General features: G+C 39.0%; 1 protein-coding gene across 3 annotated transcripts in view; it reads left to right on the top strand.

Moving 5' to 3' along the window:
* The window catches only part of tiprl (TIP41, TOR signaling pathway regulator-like (S. cerevisiae)), a 42,081-nt gene that overhangs the window by 13,837 nt on the left and 14,493 nt on the right, over positions 1-13,751 (top strand). For all 3 annotated transcript variants that reach the window (XM_015018973.1, XM_015018974.1, XM_015018975.1), the window contains exons 3-5: positions 489-668; positions 8,477-8,576; positions 8,752-8,883. In XM_015018973.1, the coding sequence (XP_014874459.1) occupies positions 489-668; positions 8,477-8,576; positions 8,752-8,883 (412 nt within the window). The remainder of the gene's footprint in view (positions 1-488; positions 669-8,476; positions 8,577-8,751; positions 8,884-13,751) is intronic.

Raw genomic sequence — 13,751 nt, 5'->3', positions numbered from 1 at the left:
GATCGCCGGCGATCTGGTAGCCCGTCATGGCAGTGCTGACATGGTTCAGAAGGTTTCCTTTTTCTTGTTTCTAATGGAAGCCCAAAATGCTGCCAAAAATGATTAAAAGCAGCTGGGGTATAATGACTGCATCAGGCTTCATGACTCTCTCTGCTGCACCACACCTGAATAGAATAGACCTAATTAGGTCATTAGCAAGGCTCTGGAAAACATACAAGGAGGAGATAATGAAGCCATTTCATTCCAGTGTTTTGTACCTGTGACACATCTAAGAACTGCAGGACAGTGGCCCTCGAGGACTGGAGTTTGACTCCCCTGTTCTAGATGGTTAACATAGCCATGTATATACACACAGACACTCATTTTCTTATTTTCTAATGAATATTTCTTTCCTTCACCTGCTTATTGCTGTGTGCCCATCAAAGCTGTGGCTACATAAAAATTTATTAGGAATGAGAAATGTTACTTTTTATTCTTTGCCTGACCAGATTAGCAGATGAACTGAACATGCCTTCACTCCCAGAGATGTTGTATGGGGATAATGTTCTGCGGATCCAACACATAGACCACTACGGCATTGAATTTAATGCTATTGATGCTCTCAAGAAAGTCAACAACATGGAAGACACTGTGAAGGTAGCCTGTGCTCAAGAATGGCAGGAGAGCAGGTAAGGCACACAAACATGTCAACATACACTGAACATAATCATGTCATTGATTTATGGTAAAAGCAACATCTTATACTGCATATCCAGCTTCTTAAGTACCAAGTGAAATACTCCCTTCTAAAATCTTGGTTGATGGTGTTTTGGGATCAACCAGTCAAACCAAAACAAACTAATCTGAACTATGTTTCTACTTTATTGGCTGGCATTCAAACTTTTTCTTTGTACAAGGAAACATGTTTTTACTGTGCACATGAGAATAAAACTTTTAACTTAAACTTGAATTCATAACGAAGCCCTGCTAAGTCCAACTCTAAAGCTCTGCTTGGATTAACACTGTAGCAACCTTAAGCTAAATCTACGTGAGCTACAATCATACATTAATTCCTTCATTTGTTAAATTTCATAAAATATTTACTTAGTTTTACATGAGCTAACAAGAGCTAATAAATACAACTGCTTTAGAATGTTCTTTTATATGTTTATTTGGAAAGCAAACAAATGTGTTAGTGAAAGAAGAAGGGGAGTAGTTCAATTGGCCAACCTAAAAAACAATCAATTATATTTGCAGTTTATTAATTTCTATTTGTGAACAAACAGAGCTCAAACTCAAAGATTAAACTCATGGCATCAGACTGTAGCTATGGTAACAAAACAATTTAACTATGAATATTGTTCTTTGAACTTTTACAAAGTAAACTTGCCAGCTCCTTTAAATTTTACATTTAAATGTCAAACTATTCAAAATATTTTAATTCATTTATACTGAAACAATTAAATCAAATTTAGCAGCATTGATCATCTCAATAGATAAACACTACATTTATTTATTTATTTATTTTAATTTGCACATTTTATTGACAATTTTTCCATACAAATGTACATACAGACTTTACACTATTTTCTTTTTCTAAATGTTCCACACATATCATTCAAGAAAAACTGCACATACAATCTGTACCTGCCTTAGATCAGTGGTTCCCAAACTTTTTCTTCTGCGCCCCCCCCTATGGATTACAAATGGCTGTCTGTTGAAACGACGCGTGTGACAGAGGGGGGAGCATCGACTTTTTTGGGGGCAAAATGAATGTACGTAGCTGAAAATAGACACCAACATCGGTAGCCTACAAGGTACTTGTTAAGCTTAAGGTTCTGTATTAATGTTAGCTAGTCATCTTTTAGCTAACATTACCTGCATCCAGCAGCTTTACTCAACTCAGTCGGTTAGTTTGGAGGAAAAACTGTGAAAAGTTCTTTGCGTTTTGCTGGTTTGCTGCCGTGATTCTAACACAAACCTACGTAGCTCCGCCCAGCAGCAGCAGGTCTCCTTCACAGGTGGAAACCCAGCGCGAGCGTCGTAGCGCTCATGTTGCGTTTAAAGGCGGCTCGGAAAAACGGGTTACAACATGTTAACAACGGATTAAACAGTTTTAACTGCTGATAAAAGTGACAGAGGACACAAATATGGGAAGTGTGGAAGAATCTACTGTATCAAATTGACAGGAATAACAGAGAGTTGGCCATTCTAAGGTAAAAACCCAGCGCATACAGTTTTCTTGTTTTTTTTTTTTTCATCCAGACGGCTTCCCGCGCCCCCCTTGCAATGACACGGCGCCCCCCGGGGGGGCGCGCCCCACAGTTTGGGAACCTCTGCCTTAGACATAGCAACTTTACTAGTCTAGATAATATCCAATCTATCAATTCACTTGTTAACAAAAAAAGAAAAGAAGGGAAAAAACAAACAAAAAAAACAATACAGAACAAACAAAAAGATCATCCAAAATTATTTTTTTCCCTCTGCTCCTCTCTTCCGAGTCATCACAATTTTAACTCTCTTCTCATCGGAGATGAACTGTAAGCAAACGATTTACAGTCTGTAGCTCTGTAAGGGTTCCTGTAACCACACTATTAATCAATAAAGTCTGATCTACATGGTGAAATAAAACCCTGCCAATTTTTCCAATAATTCTTAAATTTTCCAGATTCTAATCTGATGGAAAAAGTCAGCCTTTCCATAATATAAATATACGTCAACCCAATCTTCCCTTTTAGGAGCTTCTGCCTTCAGCCATTTCCTAGTAATGGCTTTTTTGCTTGCTACCTACATAATCCTATACATATATCTATTGCCTGCTCTTGTGAACCTTTCCATCCCTCTTCCCATGTACAGAACATCAAATGTAAGTGGAATATTCACCCCCAGTACCTTATCCATACAATTCTTTACATCCTGTCAGTAGGGTACCATGGAGGCACAATCCCAAAACGCATGAAAGTGACCCGCTCTCTCTTTTCTGCACTGCCTCCAGCATCTCGTATCTTGGTATTTTCTTTGTGCTGGTGTACTGAAATATCTTACAATATACTTCCAGCCAAACTCTCTCCAGGAAAGGGAACAAGATGTTTTCCACTGTTGCCCACATATCTCCTCCCAGTTCTCCTGTGAAAACCCTCAATTAGCATCTTTTTCCCATCTTGCTTTTATGTATGTTGTATTACTTTTCTTCAAATTTTCCAATCCTGTATACAGTTTTGAAATTATTTTCTTCCCCAAGTTTGATTCATTTCCTGAAATAAACATTTTAATTATACCAGATTCAAACTCAATTAAATTTATCCTTCTTAGCAGTTCCTCCGTATAGTGCCTCAATTGTAAGTACCTGTAGAGATCCTTGTTGTTTAATTCATATTTATTCTTTATTTCTTCAAAGCTTTGTATAGTATTTTTCTTAACCATCTCCCAGAATATCTTTGGACCCTTTTCCCATTTACCAAATGTTTTGTCTGTTACATTAGGTTTAAAATCTGAGTCATGCGCTATCCACCTTAGTACTCTACTCTGCTCTGTTAACCCATATTTTAAAATAATTTCACTCCATATGTCAAGAGATGATCCTAGCCATGGATTCGACTCCTCTCTAAGGTGTTTTCTCAATTTGTTATCATTCATTATGGCTTGTAGAGGGATCGTGGGGGACCTAGCACATTCTGTATCTTTCCATTTTACAGTAGAGTACTCAACTGTGCTGCAAAATAGTAGCTCTTCAGACAGGGGTAAGGCTGTCAAAGTTCTGAATCTGACCCGTGGTTTTCTTTCTTGTCAAATGAATCTCGATATGATTTTATCCCATCCTGCAAAGTCTTTTTTCCGTCACCTCAACTGGGAGAGATGTAAATAAATACAATAACCTTGGTAACACATTTGTTTTAATCATTTCTACTCTTGACGCTAAGCTTGTAAAGGGGATTAAACGCCACCTTCCTATATCTGACTTTATTTTCGACACCAAGGGGCTAAAGTTTAAAGATTTTAGTTCAGATAAGTCATGGGACAGAAACACTCCGAGGTATTTCAGAGATTTTGACTGCCAATCCCAACTAAATGTATTTTTAATGAATTGATCTGGTGAATAGTTGAAAGAGAGAACTTGGGTCTTTGTGTTTAATTTGTAGCCTGACATCAGCCCAAATTCATCCATTATATTGATTAGTGCTGGAAGTAACTTGCCTGGTTGAGTTAGGTAAATCAAAACATCATCTGCAAATAATGCTATCTTTTGTTCTCCTCCTTCCATTCGTATACCCTTTATATTTCCGTTTTGTTTTATCCATTGGCTTAAAGGTTCTAAATATATCACAAATAACAGTGGGCTAATGGAGCAGCCTTGGCGGCATCCTCGATGTAACCTAAAATGTATCTGAAAGGCTCCCATTAATTTTGATCCTAGCTGTGGGTTGGCATTATAATGATTGAATAGTTTTGATAAATGATTTGTTAAAACCGAATTGTTCCACCACCTTACATAGGAACTTCCACCTGACAGAGTCAAAAGCTTTTTCTGCGTCCAATCCCAATATTACCGCTTCTGTTCTTGTTTTAATAATCTTTTGCATTACCAGCAATGTGCACCTAATATTATCCATTGTCTTTTCTTTATAAATCCTGTTTGGTCCAAATCAATTATGTCCGGCAGAATTACCTCTAGACGTCTAGCCATGACTGCCGTAAATAGTCTATAGTCTAAATTTAGGATGCTAACTGGTCTATAGTTGGCACAATCTAATTGATCTTTTCCTTCCTTTGGAATAACCGCAATAAAAGCTTCCCTCCAGGACCTTGGTGTCTCTCCCTCTTTTAAGACCCAACTGAACATATTTTTTAACAAGGGGATCAATGGTTTTCTTAGCAATTTATAAAATTCAGACGAGTAACCATCCGACCCCGGAGCCTTGTTGGTTTTCAATCTTGAAATTTCTGAGTCTATTTCTTCTTCTGTAATCTCCTTTGTTAATATACTATTTTGGTCTTCTGTTATTCTTGGTAAATTCAAATATTCCAATAATGCCTGTATTTGATTATCATTATTAATTTCTGCTTGAGAGTATAATTTTTTATAATTTTCAAAACGATTTTGAATCTTTTCTGTCTTATATTTGATCAAATTAGAGGAGTCCCTGATTTTGAAAATATTATTTACCACTTGCTTTTTCATTCTATAAGCTAGCAATTTAGCTGATTTACCTCCTCCTTCATAATATCTTTGTTTTGTGTACAGAAGGTATTTTTTAATCTCATCTTCCAAAATGCAGTTTCTCTGTTTGTATTCTTTTAATTTCTTGAGTTTTTTTTTCATCTAGAGAGAAGTTTTTGTGTTGCTTTTCTAATTCTTTTAATTCCAATTGTAATTTTCGAAGTTTACCCTGTTTTGTCCTTTTTAAATATGCTGATTTGGCAATTAGCTTCCCTCGAATTACTGCTTTGCATGCATCCCACAGCGTAGCTGGGGATACCGCCCCATTATTATTCTCCTTTACATATCAATTTCTTTCACAAGTTCTTCCTTCATATTCCCCTGTAATAAGCCTGCATTTAGTCTCCACATTGTTGTTTTTGTTTCCTTTGACACTTCCAGGGTGATATATACTGGACTATGATCTGATACATCCCTTACTCCAATAGCACAATTTTCCACTCTGTATCTATCCTTATTATACATAAAGAAATAGTCGATTCTTGAATAAACTGAGGCAGTGAAAAATATGTGTAGTTTCTGCCTGATGAATTTAGCTCCCTCCAGACATCCATTATTCCCAGCTCTGCCATTAATTCTTTAAATTTTTTGCTAATTATAGATTTTTGCTTCCCGCCGTTCGAACAATCAAGTTGTGGGTTCAATCTGTGGTTTAAATCTCCTCCACATATCAGAATGCCTTCTCCCTCAGCTGTCATTAAATCAAACACCTTTCTATAAAATGACCAGTCAGAGCCTGGGGGGGGCATGCATGTTCAGGATAGTAACCAGTTCTCCTTCTAATCTCCCCTTAATCAGCACGTATCTCCCTTCTTTTTCTATTGTTTCTGAAAGCTTTTCAAATATTGATCTTCCTGATATAAGGATTGCGACTCCTCTCCTACGGCCTGATCTATAAGAGGAGTACAATACTTGGCTAAAACCATTTCTCTTTAGTTTCTCATGTTCCTTCTCTGTCAGGTGCGTCTCCTGCAGCAGTGCCACTCCCACCCTTCTCAATTTTCCTAATACTTTAGACCTTTTAACTGGGTTGAGCATCCCGTTCACATTAAAAGAGGCCAACTTTAATACCTTTTTCTGTGTTTTCATTTACTCCTTGTGACTCCTTATTTCCCACCTTCTCTACACCTTGAAGGACCCTTAGGCTACAGATACACAACGTCATAATGAACACACAACTGAACAGTTTTAGAACGTTCACTGATGAACTAGTGACTAACCAAAGAACTTCCAAGAGTGGGGTCTGCACTTTGACCCTTTGTAAGCCTCATGGAAAACCTGCCCAAAGGGAAGTCCTCTCCCTGCACAGGGAGTGGGCCCTTTCTGCTGCAGCTAGCTTTGTTCATGTTTACACCACCGCTCCAATGTCCACAAAAAAAGGGGAGGATACCCCGACCCTAATGAAAAAAAAAACTCCCTCAGGAAATAAGTAAATAAAAAAAACAATTCTGTTAGCTTGACCCGAGTCATCATTCCCTAAGCCCGGGTTTTCCCTTCAGACTTGAATAGACCCATCCAAAAACAATCTAAAGATCTTAAATACCTCATTTTAAAGGGCAGTGGTCCTTAAATCTCATCCTGACTTCTCCTAAAACATTGCAATCGTTGTTTGTATCTTTCTATTGTCTCTCTCGGTGTCTGTCCTCCCTTCTCGGCCCCGATGGTCTTCCAAGTCAGGCGTCTGATCTTCTCCAAGTTGTTCTCTGCCGGGTCTGGTCTCCGCCACCTGCAGCCCTCGCTCCGCCATGTCTTTGGTCCTCAGCCGTGTTGTAGATCCGCGTCTCTCCCTCGTAGAAAACCCGCAGTCTCGCCGGGAATGGCGTCTGGACCGTATTTTCTTCTCCCACAGGACTCTTTTCGCCTCTGTGTATTCCTTTCGTTTCTTCAGCACTTCCGGGGCATAATCATGGTCCAGAAAAACTTTCTTCCCCTCGTACATGAATCCTTTCTTCTGCCATGCCTTCTTTATGATCTCTTCTTTCACCCTGAAGCTCATAAACTTTACCACTATCGATCTCGGTGGTGATTCGGAGGAGGGACGCGGCGGCAGAGCCCGATGGGCTCTCTCTATCTGGAAGGGAAAAGACGGCGGCAGCTCCAGTTTCTCTCTCAGAAGTTTCTCAATAAATTCCGTCATCGAACCGGCGCCGTCCTCTTCCCTCCTTGAGTCCATGAATCCGTACATTCTCCCTCCTTGAACGTCCCTCCTGATCCACAAGCCGTGTTTCAAACCGTTTCTGTAGCTCCATTGTAGCTTCCTCAATGTGCTGCAAATGCTCCTCCTCTTCTTCTATCCGGTTCTCTGCTTTATCAATACGGCTGTTGGCTACTTTAATCTCCTCCTTAATTCCTTTTAGAGCGTCAGTTTTCTTTACGGAAGTCTCTCAGTTCCTGGAGAATCGTTTCCAAATTTGCCATGTTAGTCGGAACAGACCTCTGCGGTTTGAGTCTTTATGCTCAGTTCTGAGTCCTCTATTGCTTCTTTAGCTGAGTCAGTTAGCTTCAAAGCTAACGTTTCGCTACCGTCGACCTCTCTGTCGTCTAACTCGGGTTTTTGAGACTTTCTGCCGCATTTCCCTCTAGTCATAGTAAATGCCCCTTTTTAAATATCTTTCGGACTTTTCGTTGAAAAATTATCAAATTAATCAGGCTTACAAAGATCTGGGTCGAGGAGCTCACCTTTTAAGCTGCAGCCATGATGGTGTTCCCGGAAGTTCCCAAACACAACATTTATATATCTGTAGTCTGTGTTAAAATGCTATCTAAACCCACAACTAGTCTTAAAAATAAATACAAAAATACAATTAAAATGAATATCAATTTATTTGCAATTCTGTTAAGTCAGAGGCTCCATACGGCCCCCCCATGGCATGTGTTTGTGGTTGCAGCATTTTGTGTTAGCATTTGCTTTTTTTTTGTTTTGGGGTTTATGTCATACACCACTTCGCAGCTTGTTTCACCATTTGTTGCATGTTTGCATCTGCTGGCCACCATATATCATAGATCAGGGGTGTCAAACTCCAGTCCTCAAGGGCCTCTGTCCTGCAACTTTTAGATGTGCCTCTGCTGCACCACACCTGAAAAGAATAATTAGGTCATTAGCAAGGCTCAGGAGAACCGATCTACACAGGGAGGAGGTAATTAAGCCATTTAATTCCACTGTTTTTTACCTGTGGCACATCTAAACACTGCAGGACAGCGGCCCTTGAGGACTGGAGTTTGACACCCCTGTCATAGATAAACGTCATATGTAACCTTGTCAACATGATGTCATTTCAGAGCTGAGTCTGAACACGCCCAAGAAGTACTGAAGCCTTTCGACTGGACGTTCACCACAGATTACAGAGGAACGCTTCTAGGAGAAGAACTCCAGATAAAGGTTGGTCTTTCTTTCTTTCTTTCTCTCTTTCTTTCTTTCTTTCTCTCTTTCTTTCTTTCTTTATCTTTTCTCTCTCGTTGACCTTATCTATTTGTAAAGGTAAGGTTTCTCTGTAGATGTTTTTAGTACAGAGTATGTGTAACTCATTTTGTGTAACTTTTCTGGCTTTATAAAGGTGACTAATACAGAGGAGCGCATTGACATAGAGAAGCTGAAAGCTCGAGAGCACATCATGTTCTTTGAAGAGGTTTTGCTGTTTGAAGATGAGCTTCATGACCACGGTGTCTCAATGATTAGTGTCAAAATTGTAAGTGTGTCTCTTATTATTAACTATTAAGTTATACATTTTTATACTAGAATTATGCAATTTAAAATCAGGAATAATAATAAGCTCTAACTGACTAGGTTCACAAGCCCTGAAATCTGATCAGGGCTTGTGAATTCAAACCATATATCATATGGTTTGAATTATTTTGCTCTTTGAACTCTTTGACTCTAAATATATTTCAATATACCTCAAAGAAGTAGATATCAGCATTGCAATGTTTTTCCTATATTTGTGGGGAGTACAGAATACTGGTAACGATGGGCTTGATTTGGGACACGTGGAACGTAGGGTGGACACGGCGATTTGGACAGAGCCAGAGACGGACCGCTGTGGGGCTGATGACTAACCTTATTGACGTATGGACCAATAAAGCATGGAGCCAGCTTCTTCGAGATGGATCTTAATGGAATATCTCTAGAAGAGAGCCATACTTTCTGTCCTGGTGCATATTTAGGTGCTGGTATGAGTCTGCGATTGGCGAAGCGACGGTTCCGGATTGCAGTGCGCTCACGGGCTGAAAGGGTGTTGGACCAGACGGGTCTATACTGTTGGATATGCTGGCTGACTGAGCTAACGGAAATGTCCTTCTCGTCTTCAAGGAAGAGGGGAGGCAGCCAACCTAAGGAGATCTCAGAAGGAAAGTGGCCTGTGGCTGTGGAGATATCAGAATTGTGAGCGTATTCTATTCAGGGAAGAAACTTACTCCAGTCTGAGGGATTGGATTATGAAAGACAGTGGAGGATAGATTCGAACTCCTGGTTCATACATTCTGTGTGACCATTGGACTGGGGGTGATGACCAGATAAGAGAGACCTTAGAATTTAGGGCAAGAAAAAATTGTTTCCATACTTAGAAGATGAATTGTGATCTGACAGGATTTCCATGGGGATGCCATGCAGCCGGAAAACATGCTTGCCGAGTAGTTGACCGGTTTGGAAAGCTGAAGGGAGTCTCCTGAGGGAGATGAGGTGATATGCCTTTGAGAAACGGTTGATTATGGTTAGAATTGTGGTCATACCTTGGGAAGTGGAGAGTCCGGTAATAAAATCTATGGTGATGTGGAACCAAGGAGGCTGGGGACGCTGGGGTGGAGCAGATCTGCAGGTGGTCGAAGAGAAGGTTTATTATGAGCACAGACTTGAAAGGCAAGGAGAAACTCCTTAATGTCTTTATGTAAGGACAGTCACCAGAAGAGATAAGGGATAAGTGAAATGGTTCTGCTAATACCTGGGTGGGCAGAAAACTTGGTGGAATTTAACCAGTGAAAAAGACGAGAACGGACGGAGGTGGGAACATAAGTCCTATTGGAAGGACCGTTACTTGGGTCAGGTTCATTCTGTAAGGCTTGATTTACAATGTCCTTTATCTCCCATGTGACCGCATCAACTGTACAGCGGGGGGGTAAAATGAAAGCCGGGGTTTCTTGAGCACCGTCGGGAGGGTTTGGTGTTCTTAGAACCTGGGCGATATGAAATGGAAATTAAACTTGGAGAAAAACATGATGAACTTCCTGGGTCCATGTGAAAGTGATCTTGGTAGAGGTTAGTGCAGTTAACGGTGCGGAGGTTTGGCTGTAATTTCTGATAAAGCATCTGTAAAAATTGGAGAATCCTAGAAATCTTTGCAATTGCTTACGTGACTTTGGAACTGGTCACTCCATGACCGCCTTTATCCTTCCTGGATCCGGTCGAACCTGCCCGCTCTCAAGAATGTAGCCAAGAAAGGAGATTGATGTTTTATGAAATTTCTCAGCCTTTTAACAGAGACGGTTCTCTAAAAGGTGTTGGAGAATGAGATGGATGTGTCTGCGATGGTCCTCAATTTTCCAGGAGTAAATCAGGATGTCATCCAAATAGATGAAAACAAAAATGTTCAAAAAAATCACTGAGGACATCATTGATTAGGACCTGGAAGACTGAAGCAGAATTAGAGAGACTAAACAGCATAAGATATTTGAAATGTCCAACAGGCATTTTGAAAGCCGTTTTCCATTCATCTCCTTTGCAGATACGGATCAGATGGTAAGCATTGCGGAGATTTAGCTTAGAAAAGATTGTGGCTTCTTGTACGGGTTCAAAAGCAGATGAAATAAGTGGAAGTGGATATTTGTTTTTTCAGAAATGTGGTTTAATCCCCTGTAGTCCATCCTTCTTACCCACAAAGAAAAACCCTGACCCTTATGGTGACGACGAGTGTCTTTTGATACCTGCTGCTAGGGATTCACTGATGTACTTCTCCATGGCTTGACACTCCAGTTCGGAAATGTTGTAGAGATGGCTAGTTGGCAAAGGGGCTCCGGGTAGAAGCCCCTTTGCCAACCAACTAATCCTCATCACCCCTAGTATCATATGGACGATGAGGTGGTAGGAATAGTGGTTTGTGTTTACTAAATACCGTGATATTCCTCAGGGATTAGAGACAGATTGATGAACTCAGAATCTTCTGCAGCTGCAGGACAAGGAGCAACACCGGACTGTAGACAGGAAGACGGGCAATTAGTGGACCAAGACTCTAAACAATTATTGGACCAGTTGATGTGTGGATTATGGTTTTGAAGCCAACTAGAACCTAAAAAACAGTGGACTGGAATGTAGGAAAAACAAAAAAAGAAATGGTCTCCTGGTGATTACCTGACACCGTAAGTTGGAGTGGCTTGGGTTCATGAGTTATCTTAGGCAGAGCTTCACCATTTAAAGCAGACACATTAAAAGGGGAAGTCTGGCTGTTTCAATCTTGCTCAAAAAATGATTTATCAATAAGATTTTGTTTGCAGCCTGAGTTGAGAAGTACTGAGAGAGGATCAGAATAATTATTTAAATGTAGAATGGCCGGAAGCTACAAACGGGATGAGGCTCTGATACTCTTTTGGTCCGTCAGTCAGAATGGGAAAGCTGTTTGTGCGAACAGGACAGGATGCGATGTAATGACCAGACTTGCGGATGTGCTTTCTGAATGGGAACTGAAGTGGTTTTAACCGTGAGCCTGTAATTTCTCTGACCTCTTCTCTCTCTGAAGCGATTATCTAGGCAAGTAGTAAGTGTTATAAACTCATTTAAAGTCATAGGCTCGTCCAAAGGAGCCAATTTGTCTTTAATAGACTCATTCAGTGCATGAAGAAAACAAGCCATTGTTCCAGGCCGAGGCTGGATGGATATCAAACGTTTAGTCAGAATACATTAAACAAAAGGGGAGGTGGTGTTGCACTGTTCGTTAGGTCTGGATTGAGATGTACGGTCATTCCTAAAATGAGATATTCAGTTGATAATTTGATGGAATGTATGTCTGTTAAAATTGAGGGTAATGGACCAGGGCATATGTTAGTTGTGTTTATCGAACTCCTGGCTCATCCATAGATGAGTTTAGTAAGAAAATATTAGTATTAGTATAAAAGGCACAATGAAAAGTTTACTTTTATTTGTGGCAATTTTAACATTGATTTGTTGAAATATAATGAGCATACTAAAACAGCAGAATTTATAAATACAGTTTTTGGTTTAGGTTTCCATCCCTTAATCTTAAGATCTACATGAATAACCAAAGACAGTGCGTCATTGATTGATAATATTTTTATAAATAAATTCAATGTGAAAACAAACAGTGGATTGTTGGCCACAGATATAACTGATCATTTGCCAGTGTTTACTATGTTGGATATTAGTAATAATCAGTTTTATTTACATGTGACAAAGCAAATTACTAATTTAGAGTAAAATCACCTGAAGGTGTGGAAGAAATTAAAGTAGAATTATTAAACTATGATTGGCAAAATGTTTGTATTGATGTTAATGAGTTATATAATACAGTTTTGGAAATATTTGTAAGAATTTATAATCATTATTGTCCCCTTAAATAATATAAACCAACATCAAAAAATAGATTGACTCCCTGAATGACAGAGTTTGGAGAAAGCATGTAAAAAGAAAAACAAGCTATATATGGATTTCTTTAGGTGCCCAACTTGGGAAAAAGAAGAAAAATATAAAACATATAAAAATAAGTTAACATGAGAGCTGAGAAAGCAAAAACAAAATTATTATTATTATTATTATTATTATTATTATTATTATATTATGATACACTACAGCAAAAATACAGCAATGATATTAAGGGTACTTGGAATGTAATTAATACTTAGTATTATGAAAAATAATAAAGACAGAGATTTCCCAATATGTATTAAATATAACACCACAGTGGGAAGAAAAAAGGATGTTGTTGAAGTCTTTAATAAGTATTTTCTTAATATTGGTTGTAGCAGCTCCTCAGCACTTGAATTAATCTGCGCGGTCTCGACGGGTGATTTTCAAGGTTTGTTTATTTTCTTTGATGTGGACCATCAGACAGTCACCACACCCATCTCAGTCACCATAGTCACTGTGAAAACTAAACAGATACAAATATTAGAATATAAACATAAACTTACAACACAAACAACAAAATAAAACGTACCTCGCTGCTTTCACCGGGGAACACTAAGTGTTAACAGTGCCAAGCAAATTTTTGACAGTTTGTTCAAGTCATTCATTGGTACAATGATTTACCAGCTTTTATAGGGTCTGCCCTCATTTAGCTATGGCAGCCCGTGAGGTACATAACAAAAAAAAAAAACTTTACAAAGTGCAAATACAAGTAAACAAAACTAAATACAAACCACCAACAGTGATAATCAAAACAGACAAATATCATTAAACAATCTGCAACATCCTTTAAATAATTTACAATAAATAGTCTACATATTTGAATAATTTAGATAACTTAATTTAAATGGTTCACTATCCATTACACAAGGACATGGGGGCTTGAAATGATAGACAAGCATAAAGAATAAAAGTTTGAACTCGAATGAG

The sequence above is a fragment of the Poecilia latipinna genome, unplaced genomic scaffold (genome assembly GCF_001443285.1).
Source record: "Poecilia latipinna isolate Pla-1442-1.1 unplaced genomic scaffold, P_latipinna-1.0 Scaffold2352, whole genome shotgun sequence".
In the NCBI taxonomy this organism is placed as follows: domain Eukaryota; kingdom Metazoa; phylum Chordata; class Actinopteri; order Cyprinodontiformes; family Poeciliidae; genus Poecilia; species Poecilia latipinna.
Note: the sequence above shows the minus strand (reverse complement) of the source record. Positions and strands in the feature narration are given on the sequence as shown.